The following is an 11,753-nucleotide window of genomic DNA, read 5'->3' on the forward strand; positions in this document are numbered from 1 at the left end:
CGTAACTTAAAGTAAAACCTTGATGACGTGTATCTGATCTACTGATCTATTGAGAGGAACGGGGAAACACACCTTTGTTGTTGTTGCTATCTTCATACCGTCGCCCTGCTGAGAAGCAGCAGACATCGGGATCCGAGCCGCTGTAGGTTGTCGTGTTTCCAAACACTCCGACGCCTAGGCGATGGGGGCCTCTGAGGACTAGGGTTTTGGGGCGAGGTACTAGCGTTAGTCTTTCCTGCGACCCCTTAGTCCTATATATATAGCATCGTGTGTCTGGGGGCTCCAACCGAGGTTAGCATGGGCCCTCCCGATCAAGGGCCCGATTAAAGGAACGATAGTTGGGTTAAGCCCAATCCAGTCTCTATTGACCGGCTGTAGAGGACACACCCAACAGTATAGACTCTACAGAGCCCACTCTGAGCTGTACTATAGCTGGGTTCGGAAGGCTAGTTATTTCTCATAGGAGTCCATGATTTGCAAGAGCTCACTGACGCGTGGGCAGGGGCGGACTCAGCACCCAGTGCAGGCCAGGCTGCCTTGTCCGTTTTAAAGTGCATCTTAAGTTTAAATATACATGTTTTTATATAAAATAGCTATAGTTATTAGCCCTTGATAATCTTGTCTAGGTTGTCTTCAATTTCTACTGCGCGTGGGGACAGTGGATGAGACCGTTTGGTGCTTATTATCCGTTTCGTAGATGTGGCGTACTGGCGTCGTCTTGCCAATAAGGAAATGGTTTCCTTCTCCATTGATCATCTTTAAATCCCTAGTCTTTAAATCCACAGGGAAGAAACCCCTTTCTTGAAAGCATGTGGTTTCCTTCTCCATTGATCATCTTTAAATCCCTAGTCACCGAACCAGCTATTACGTAGCTATGTGCCGTGCCATGCAGGTAACCAACGATCTGTGTGCCTGTGTCGTGCCGATCGATGGCTGGCACAGCACAGTAAATCCGCCGTTTCAGTGGTTTACGTGTAGCCGTAATACTTCGAGAGTTGGAGTGTACTTCAGGAATTACTAATTAGGCGGCTAAGGATCAGACATCAGGCCCAAGGCCGGCCCGTCTGTGTGACTCCATTGATTTGGGCTCAAATCACACTCTCGGCCTACCAGCCCATAGACACACAAGCGGATAGGCTCATTCATCATATCTGAAACTTGGTCGTTACTCCCAGAATCACCTTGCCGGGGGCAAAAGTTAGAACGGAAACGGAGTAGAGTTACACAAGAGAGCGCCACTTAGAAATGCAGCTCAGTACCGAAGGTCAATCAGTGTGATTTATACGGTCTCTCGAACTCAACAAGATTATATAGTCTAGGAGAACTCGTTGCAACCATGGCATATTAGCTAGTAGTAATTTATATATAAGCTCTTGTTTCTACAAGCAGACAACCCAACGCGACACCCTACCTTCGAGGTCTCATCACGAGTAATTGATACACAGCAAAGCACTTACGCGCGCGCACCGAGACGCACAGTCACAGGTAAAAGTAAACGCACACGACTCATGTCCGAGGCCAGCAGCAGCAGCCAGCAGCCTATTCCTCTTCCTCGCCGATGATGAACCTGCCATTGCCGGGGTTGATGGCGGCGATGAAGAAGAAGAGGACGTTGAAGATGACGAGCGGCTCTATCTCGTTGATGGGCACCCCCGTCTCGATGTTGAGCTGCGCCAGCGCGCCCTTCCCCGTGATGATCTCGCCGATGATGGAGAAGGCCACGCCCAGCTGCGCCATCCGCCCCACGAACAGCTCGTTCGACTTGGTGAACCCGAACAGCGGCCCTGCATTGTTCATGCACCGCAGGCACCATCATTATTATATAAAAAATACTCAAATCAAGCAATCAACCACAGCTCATCAGCTGCATGCGGAGGTGTCGTGAGCTTCTTTTTCTTTTTTTAATTACCTCCCTCGCTGAGGCCGAGGGCGCCGCGGAAGCCCTTGCCGGGTTGGATGACGGCCTTGTCGAGGCCGGTGACCTCCTCGTCGACGAAGCGGCCGCGGTCTCCGAGAGCGCCGATGGCGCCAAGGAGGGTGAAGAGGATGAAGAACAGGAGGAGGGGCTCCGCCTCGTAGATGGGGATGCCCGTCTCCAGGTTCAGCTGCGCAAGGATGCCCTTCCCGGTAATGGCCTCTCCAAGTAGCGATGCCTGAAGCCAAGCAGTGTCAATAAATCCTCGCTAGCTTGAACTGGCAATGCTAGCTACCGTTTTTGGTTTGAAACAATAATACATACACGAGCAGATTTGCATAACAAAATAATGCGTGGATTAGACAATCTATAATTTATTTATTTTGGGAGAGTGCTAGCAGCAGAGGTGTAATTGAGTAATTTATTTTAGGTTCAAATTAAGTGAGTAGTTTATGTTAATTATTTTGACCGTTTGGAATTTTCTTCCACCCACCACTCCTCTTTTTTTCCTACCCTGCTGAATTTAACCCATGAAGCTGCTAACTTTACAAAATCACAGGTAACTGCGACTACCATATGTATGTCCATATCCATATCATGCTACGGCGGCGTCAGCTATCACAAAAATGAATGGCTATGTTTTTTTTTGCTAAGATAAATATATATCCTAATATATTACCAGATATCGATGGTGTGTACTCCTCTAATTATATTGGTCAATACGAAAGATATTGCATCTGTTACACTATCTCCATTTTTAATTTGTAATATAATGTTTAAAACAAAACTAGTTAGATAAAAAGCTAACTAACTTATTCTAAACGTCATATATATGTAAACGCAGAGAGTATATATAAGAACAACTTCCTTCTACCCCTCCAAGTCTAAATTATAAATCTTTTGGATAAGAATTAAATCAAGCTTATAAAACTTTGACTATAAATAACCGTTTTATTATTTAGTTTTAAAAACTAATAGTCACGTGTTATACACCAATTTATTTAAGAAAGTATTTAAAAAAACATAAATATTAAGAGTTTATTTTAATTTTTAAATGGTTAAAATTGTATTTTGAAGGCCGTGTCGTCAACGACTTATAATTTCGGAGGGACGGAGTAATTCCTTCCGGTGTGCATGAACACACTCCATATGCAGATGCAGTGCTTTTGACTATACTCACGGCAAAGCCAAGCATGGCAACGCGGCCGACGAACAGCTCGTTCTCCTTGGTGAAACCGATCCCGCCGGACGTGCCGAAGATACCATCCTCAACCTTCGGCTTGGGCTTGGGCGCAGCAGCCTGTACAGCAAAACCATCATATATATACACACACATAGCAACACATGACAGGGAATAGAATAAAACTAGCCAGGAGCATGCATGCGTGCACATAACACACGGCACAGCAGCAGTACAGTAGTGTACGTGCAGCTAGCTAGCTAGCTAGCCATGCACGGGTCACGGACCTTCTTCGCCGGCGCGGTCTTGACCTTGGATTTGCCGAACAGGGCGAGCGTCTTCACGGAGACGGACTTGGAGTGCCTGTAGCCAGCTGACGAGGACGACGACGACGGCAGCGGTAGCCGCGGGTATGGAGCCGGCCGGACGGCCTGAAGAGACGGCAGCGCGCGGCCGCCGTTGACGCTGGTCGACATGAGCATGGACTGCGCTGCCATATGTGCCGGCCGCCTACTCACGAACGAACACAAATTAAACAAGCACAGAGACGGATAAAGAGAGGAATGCGCAGCAGCCACTCGCGCGCTGAGGATGGAGGCTAGCTGAGCACTACTCGTAGTCGGTAGTCCTAGGCGAGCGCGCGGCTGCTGCTTGCTGCGTGTGGTCGTGGGCGGGGGTCTGTTGCTCCGAGGCTGCGTGGCCAGCTCTTATGAATGGGAATCACAGACGCGGGCAGCGTGAAGCTGGAGTGGCGCCAAGTGGACTAGTGGAGGTGTCCATTGGCGAGCGGCGAGGCGGAGGATAGGGTGCGCCTGTTCAGGGTGGGCTGCCAGGAGGCCACGTCGCCGCAATTCCAATCTATGGCTGCGCTGCGGCAGGGGCAGCGCCGTCCGAGCCCAGCAGCCAGTGCGTGCGGCTGCTGCGATCCCCGGCCGGACGCACGTGTACGGCTGGACCTGGACGGTGGGGGCGCATTGGGCGTGGGGGCGTGGAACGAAAACAAACTGATGGCGCCGGTCGCTGAGATACACGCGTCAAGAAAAAAGTGTTCTGCCCTTCCAGCCTTGAGGCATGTGATGACTGCTGTGACTGTGAGTTTGCGACACTATGGAGCAGGTAGCTGATAGCAGCGTGCCCTCCCGTTTCTCTCGGTCGGGTCGATGGATTGGATTGGATGTTGCTACTCTCTCCATTCCAGATTATATATCGTTTTAATTTTTCTGTAAACATAAACATTATATATAAAATACTGAACACATACAATTTACAATGGACGGGGGTAGCATTTTGAATTTGAACGTTGAAGATCGATTTTGAAGGAAGAACTCTCGCGCCAAGCATAAAGGCCGCTTATTCCGTAGCGGCGCCATTTCGGGTGCAACAAAATTACAATGGATTCGTTGGATACTTCGGTGTTCTGACTAGACCAAATGGTTTCGACTTTCGAGGTAGTGGGAAATGGATTTGGTTCCATATGCTGGGGTTTAATAATTAATTGTCCACATTATGACATAAACGGGTTCCATAGTGTAGTGGTTAGCACTCCAGACTTTGAATCTGGCGACCTGGGTTCGAATCCCGGTGGGACCTATTTTTTTGCCGTTATGGAAACATGTTCTTTTTCCTAACTTTTTTTTCCGGTATGGAAACATGTAAAAGAGATAGCATATACAGTTCACAAAAGCATGGTTTCGAATCCCTGTGGGTCTAATTCAGAATGCACCTTTTTCCCTGTTGCGAAAAGAAATAACATATATATACAATTCAGAATCCATAAAAGTTTCCTTTCCGCTGTGGGTCGACCCAAAAGGCCAAAAGACGTCAAAATGAGCCAATCCAGGTTTAAGGCAAGAAAACTATTTCCTTCGCAGCAAGAAATCATCGATAGCCGAGTGAAGGTGGTGGAGCCCATGCATATACATAAAAAAACACAATATTTGCTTCGCAGCAAGATATCGTCAAATATTATAAATATTAATAAACAAGAGCATTGTAGCCTCAAAGTCACAGTGCCAATCTACAAGTTGCTTAGGTGTTACTTTAGATGAGGTATGAGAGTTGGGACCAAGGGGTTTGATACATGGTACGCTTCTCTTCTTTCCGATTCCTGATTGCAAAATGTATGTAAATCCTGCATCCAGTTACCCGCCTGCACTCTCTTAATTCTCCTAATGAACAATAATGTTATACCTACATGATTACACATTAACAACCCTTTCTTGTAGAGATCTTAGCATTAGCACGTGTTGATACATAAAGAATCCATAGCCTCCAGTGTAGTTGCTGATTAATTAAGACTTAAACATACCTCTATGTCCCTACAAGAACGGAACTACAGCCTTCTCAAAATTTAGAGTACACCGTCATCAAGAAAGGTGCATTCAATCCTGATGGTTCTGCTTATTTCTTTCTCGTGTGAATGCTTTAAGTAGATCGAGCCCAAGAAATATGTTAAGCAGATTCATTCCTGCCATACCAAGTAGAGCTAGCGGAAGCTCAATGCCCTTCCCAAATTTGTGGGCATCAGAGATGAGCTTGTAAGTAATCAAGATATGGCATATCACCCTTGCTGTTACAAAGGTAGTCCAGTTGAGTACCCATTCCAGCTTCACCACTGTTCTGTCAAAATCCCGAAATCCAACCATTCGCCTGACTTTCCTTACATGTAAAAATATGGAGTGCAGCTGCAACCATAAACTTTGTCAGTTTTCTGCTGTGACTCAACTTGGTAATTCAGATAAATCACTACAACTAGGGGGAACTCTAATAGAATAATTATCAAACAAAAGCATCAACTGCTCACAGTGGAAGATGAGATTGACTACTTATTCTGGGGGACCCTTATTTATATACATGAATGAACACATCAACTGAATCTGTTGACAAAAAAGGGCTCTAAGATGGTTTCATAAATGCCACCAATTCAATCTCAGTAAAAGCATTTGAGTCAAAACAAATATGCAACTGCACAAACCAGTGGTCGAAACCTAAGTGGGCAGGCAAAATAGTTACTCCCCCCCCCACCCTGAGTGTCCACTAGGGTATTGCATGGCTTGCACTCAGTCATCCCAGCGCGCTCCAAAATTTCGAGGGTGTACTGCCGCTGAGATAGAAGCATCCCGCCACCGGTGCAAGTAACATTGACCCCAAGGAAGTGTTGGAGGGGACCAAGGTCCTTCATGGGGAAGGAGGCTTGCAGAGCAGTGATGATCTGACGAAGTAGAGCAGTTGTCAATGCAGTCAGGACAATATCATCCACGTAGAGCAACACGAAAGCAGTGCGCGACCCCTCGTGAAGGATGAACAAGGAGGTGTCAGACTTGGCTTCAATAAAGCCTAGGGACTGTAGGTGAGCGGCGAAGCAACTGTACCACGCCCGGGGAGCCTGCTTCAGATCGTAAAGCGATTTGTTGAGCCGGCATACATGGTTGGGCCAAGCCGGGTCAATAAAGCCAGAGGGCTAGTTGCAGTAGACTGTCTCAGAGAGGGTGTCGTGTAAGAACACATTCTTGACGTCGAGCTGATGGATCGACCAGTCCCTGGAGAGAGCCAAACTGAGGGCGATGCAGATGGTGGTTGGCTTGACAACATGACTGAATATCTCGTCGAAGTCAATACCAGGGTGTTGAGTGAAGCCGCGAAGAACCCAACGAGCCTTGTATCGATCCAGAGTACCATCGAACAACAACTTGTGTTTGAAGATCCATTTGCCGTGACGATGTTGGCGTGCGGCGGGCGAAGAACGGGAGTCCAGGTGTTATTCTCGACGAAGGCCAAGTCGAGGGCACCGGGGAGACAGTCGTGGCATGAAGAATCCGAGGTTGAGCCAAGCCACTCTTGGCGCGAGTGCGCATCAGGTGGTTGTTGACGACCGGCGTTGTCGGAATGGCGTCGATAGGGAGGGGCGCTAGCACCAGGGCCTGACGGGGCACGCGAGCAGTGCGTAGACCAGCTGGTGGTGGGTGACTCCATTGCCATGGAAGGGGGGCAGGGGCTTCGGCTGTGATAGAGTGGCCTAGGGACGCAGCCGCGTGCAGCCCAGGTGAGGGCGATGGTCCAGGTGCACCAGGCGATGGCGGGTGGACCGATGATTGTTGTCCATAGAGACTTGGAGGCGGCCCGCCAGGTGGCCCAGTTGGTTGTGGAGGCCGCCCAGGTGTTGGAGAGGGTCGAACATGAGTCCCAGTCGGCAGTAGCGGCCCGCCAGAGCGGTTGCTAGCGCTAGGGGAGCCAGCAGAGGACCCAGATGAAGGCGTCAGCGGAGCAGTATAGCTGATAATCTGCAGAGGATTTGCACAGTGAAAGTTATCCAAAAATTCAAGGTCACAGTTAGGACGGGCGCTAGGGGAAGTGTTGGCAAAGGTAAAGGAGGACTCATCAAAGATCACATGGCGAGAGATGATGACACGATTTGTGGAGAGGTCTAGACATCGATAGCCTTTGTGATCTGAGGAGTAGCCAAGAAAAACACAGAACCGAGCGAGGAGCGAGTTTATGTGCGGTGGTGGCAGACGTGTTGGGATAGCACGTGCAACCAAACACACGAAGATGAGAATAGGATGGTGGGCGCCCATAGAGGGCCGGGTGGGGAATTGAGAAATGGAGAGTTCTTGTGGGATGACGATTTAACAAATGAGTGGCAGTGTGAAGGGCTTCCACCCAGTGGGGAGGGGGAGATGTGATTGAAAAGGAAGGGAGTGTATGATGTTGTTGATGGTGCGCAATACACGCTCAAATTTGTCGTTTTGCTATGAGGTGTAGGGGCACGACATGCGCAGAGTAATACCATGCGTGAGAAAGAAAGTGGGAGTGGAGGAATTGTCGAACTCGCGACCACTGTCACATTGCACACTCTTAATAGTGGTGCCAAACTGGGTGGAGACAAAGCCCAATGCAGGTGGTGACGATCTCGAAAAGCTCGGGCGAGATGGAGGGATCCACGAGAGTACGTGGAGGTCCATGCGAGCCCAATGCGGATTGCCGCGTCGCACAAGACATGGTCGGCGAGGGCATACTTGTCGAGGGCGAGGAGGAGAAGGTGACGCCACTTGGAGACGGATGGCGGGGCGAGGTCAAGAGTGGTCGGCACCAGAGCGCGCACATCGAGGATGGCCAGCGCTTGGCCATGTAGTGCAGCAACGCTGGTGGCGTCGATAGCAGCAGCGTCGGCAGTGTTGGTGGCGTCGATATCAACGACGTCGGCCTCCTGTAAACGGCACTGCGCAGCGGCCAGGGAGCGCTCGTGGCGAGCAACGTTATCCCGGCAGCACGCAGCGTCATCAGCTTCCTGCACACGGTGACGGAGAGCCGCAGCGCTCTGCTCGACGTTGTCTACGGTGGCTGTGTCGTTGGCAGCCATGAGGGCACGATAGCTAGGAGCGGAAGGTGAGGTAGTACCGGCTAAATGATACCATGAAAGAGAGTTGTTTTGTGTAATGTTTTGCCTTGATTGGTTTTTAATACAGGCTACAAATATATAGCCAATCCTCTACCCGCTTATGGAAACAAATCGGGAGGGAGGCATAATTACAGGAATCAATACAGGGAAACCCAAGATCACAGGACCAACTATGGAAGGTGCAAATCCTGTGATTGTATAGTCTAACACTGAGGAGTGCTACTCAAACCACCTAACCAACTCAGCTAGAGGCTCTTTCGCGATGTTGTAGATGTTAGTGCAAGTTTGTATGAACTTAGTCAAAGAAAGTTATGGAAGTTTGACTTGGTACAAAATTACATTTTGGAATGGACTAACCATCTTATTTGTTATACATCGCAGGGTAAAAATGAAATGTCAGCTAGGTAATAGTAATATAATCATCCGGGTAACTGTATAGAGGGAGAATGCATATTACTTGTATTTCAGGTTCACTGCGACAAAACTGGGGTCAAAACTGGTGCACATAACTATCTATTGGCTAAAGTTACCCTGTGACAAAATTACAATAGTTACTAATTTGGAGACTCAAAAGCAGATTAGGGCAAATGAACAAACAAAACTCTATGGCAATCATTCCCTTTTGTTTTTTTTTTCTCGAAAGCGCAGGAGAACTGCGCGATATTATATTAAAGAAGAAGGACAATTACAGAAGAAAATAAAAGGGCGCCTATGGCGGCCAGTAACAGGCATACAGAAACCCATCCATGTCTAAAGAAGAACCTAACACAAATAACCACAATGCTAGCTAACTAGCAGGCAATCATTCCCTTTTGTTGTGCATGTGTTTGTTCAATGAAAAGTGAGTAAAAAAGACAATGCTCGAAAAAAATGATAAAAGCCAATTTTATTTCAAGCATGAAAAGAAAATGCCTCCCCAGAATGAGAAGAGATAGATGTACCTCACATACAAGGGAGAGATTTAGGTAGTTGATTGTGACATTCCTATACAGAGCTAGTGTAAAGCAAATGAGTAGGATCAAGTGATGCATGAGAATTCCAGGAAGCCATCCACTGTATAGCCGGTATCGGAGCATGTCCAGTTGGTCATATGCAAAGTAGCCACAAGAAAAGCACAGAGCAGAATATGCTCCAATCCAACTGCCACCAAATAGTTCTTCATGCTCAAACATGTTCTCAAGGCCCTTATTACGCCATTGATTAGCAAGAACAAAGATAACTGCAAGTGCAATGACATCAATTCAAAGATGAACTAATGCGGTAGAGAATATGAACAATCCTAAGATTTAAATACATGATGTAACTGATGGTGCTTTGTACAACATCTTTACAGTTTAACGTTATAAGTGCTGAAATGTATAAGTGGACTACCAAACTTCTTCTAACAGCTTAAGCTTTTGGGTTAAGCTGGTTAGTACATCTACTCTAAGACTATCTCTAGCAGCTTACCGATACACATACCCATATTCAAACTACATTCTACAAACAGTACAATATATAGTGCAAAACAGTGTTTTGGATGATCATATGAGTGCAATGTACAACAGTTCACCCATATAGTCACCCAAAACATTGTTGTATTGTATAATGCACTATTTGTAGAGTGTAGTTTGAATATAGGTATGAGTAAGCTGTCGGAAATAGTCTAACATGATATCAAAACCAGAGGTCTCGAGGTTAAGCTTTTGGTTGAACTGGTTAGTGTGTCCAGTGTCCACTCTAACAATAAGTATGTGTTAAGAAGTGTTAATGGAAAGAGTTTGTCTGTTAACCAGCCACATATGCATTGCTATTAGTATCTTCCATTAGTTCTTTGCTTCGCCAGCCCCAAATTTAAGATACTAGAGTAGACAATAGAATGTGATACAACTTAAAAGGAGCATATATTCGATCAGCACTAAAGATTATGTCAACACTTATGAACAAAGTTGTCAGCGCATTTGCCTCCAACACCCTTGCTCTGAACCACGATATGCCAATCATGACAAACTACTATTGAAGAATCCCGCGCCAATAGGGAATTTAAGTATTCTCGCACAAATTCAACCAAGCCAAGTTCACACCAGATAAACGACATTGCCACCACGGAAGCAGCAAGTGGCAACCAACAGTAATTAAATCAGCGCTGCTCCCGGTCCCCCAGCAAGGAACCCGGACGTTAAGTATCACCTGGTTTGTCTATTGTTCATCCACTGTGCGTAGGTGCGTGGGGGGGGGGGGGGGGGGGGGGGGGGCTGCAAGGGTAAATCTTTACCGGAGACGGAGGTGAGGGAGGAGTGGAGAAGCGATACGGCGGTGTTGACGAAGAGCGGATCGCGGGAGACCGAGCCGCGGACTGCGGTGTTGGCGGCCTGGAAGAAGGCGAAGCCGGCGGCCACGGGCGCCAGCTCGCGTCTCCCCCGCACGCCGATCTCGAACCCCACAGACACAGCCCAAAGTACTAGCGTCGCCGCGAAGAACGCGCTCGTGTCGCCGCCGCCTGCGGCCCCTCCGGCACGGTGGGGCGGCATCGGGTTCGTCGTTGGCTCGGATGGCGAACGGCGAGCCGCACCCGCACAGCGCTCGGCTCTATGTACGCAAGTACGCTGTACGCCGGCCTTTGGCTCGAAGATTTTTTTTTATTTCAACGCTTTAATTTTAAAAGTATTTTCTAAAAATAACAGTGCATAAAAATATTTTCAAAGCTGAACCATTTATCATATGTGCATATATTATTTTAGAATACACTGGTTACAAAGTGAAATTTCATGTGACCATGATCACGCACACCATCAGTGGAGATGAAAAGGTCATGCTGTTTTTATGTGGCCATGACCGATCTCGCTCAATTTTAGCTCATGAATATCCTAATACCTCTATTTTTATCTTGGAATGAACTCTAACGATAGTTTATATACAACTTTGAGGGAAATTACTCATGTATTAGGCTGTCTCCAGCAACGTCCTCTATATTCATCCTCTATATCCATCCTTTACAGTCTCCTCTAAAAGATTCCACCCTCTATATCTCCTTCCTCTCCAACAACGTCCTCTAAATCACGTCCTCTATACTCAAATATCTATATTAGAAACATTTTTTATTTTTATTTTTTGTACATACGTATTTGTCATACTCTCAAATGTATTGTACATATTTTAGTTTTGCTAAACCGGTTATTTAAAGTATTCAAATGAATAGAAGATCGTTTAGAGGAACTCTATATATAGAGAATCCAGCAGCGTCCTCTAAATTTAGAGAACCGTTTAGAGGACGCTGTTGG

General features: G+C 47.2%; 2 protein-coding genes and 1 non-coding gene across 3 annotated transcripts; 1 reads left to right on the forward strand and 2 right to left on the reverse strand.

Annotated features, from left to right (window-relative positions):
• Positions 1 to 1,316: 1,316 nt before the first annotated feature.
• On the reverse strand, positions 1,317 to 3,761 carry LOC542126 (photosystem II subunit PsbS1). Its single transcript, NM_001111758.2, has 4 exons — positions 3,383 to 3,761; positions 3,096 to 3,215; positions 1,910 to 2,153; positions 1,317 to 1,784 (listed from the first exon to the last, which is right to left on the reverse strand). The coding sequence occupies exons 1-4, from the start codon at positions 3,590 to 3,592 to the stop codon at positions 1,540 to 1,542; spliced, it is 819 nt and encodes a 272-aa protein (NP_001105228.2). The 5' UTR covers positions 3,593 to 3,761; the 3' UTR covers positions 1,317 to 1,539.
• Positions 3,762 to 4,613: 852 nt separating this feature from the next.
• On the forward strand, positions 4,614 to 4,685 carry TRNAQ-UUG (transfer RNA glutamine (anticodon UUG)). The gene has a single exon. It is a non-coding gene; the product is annotated as a tRNA-Gln (tRNA).
• A 365-nt stretch (positions 4,686 to 5,050) lies between these two features.
• Positions 5,051 to 11,075, reverse strand: LOC103650953 (uncharacterized). Its single transcript, NM_001150764.2, has 3 exons — positions 10,748 to 11,075; positions 9,435 to 9,712; positions 5,051 to 5,779 (listed from the first exon to the last, which is right to left on the reverse strand). Exons 1-3 carry the CDS (start codon positions 11,001 to 11,003, stop codon positions 5,477 to 5,479), a joined length of 837 nt encoding a protein of 278 aa, NP_001144236.2. The 5' UTR covers positions 11,004 to 11,075; the 3' UTR covers positions 5,051 to 5,476.
• Between the last annotated feature and the right edge of the window lie 678 nt (positions 11,076 to 11,753).

This window comes from Zea mays, chromosome 3 (genome assembly GCF_902167145.1).
Source record: "Zea mays cultivar B73 chromosome 3, Zm-B73-REFERENCE-NAM-5.0, whole genome shotgun sequence".
NCBI classification, from domain to species: Eukaryota; Viridiplantae; Streptophyta; class Magnoliopsida; order Poales; family Poaceae; genus Zea; species Zea mays.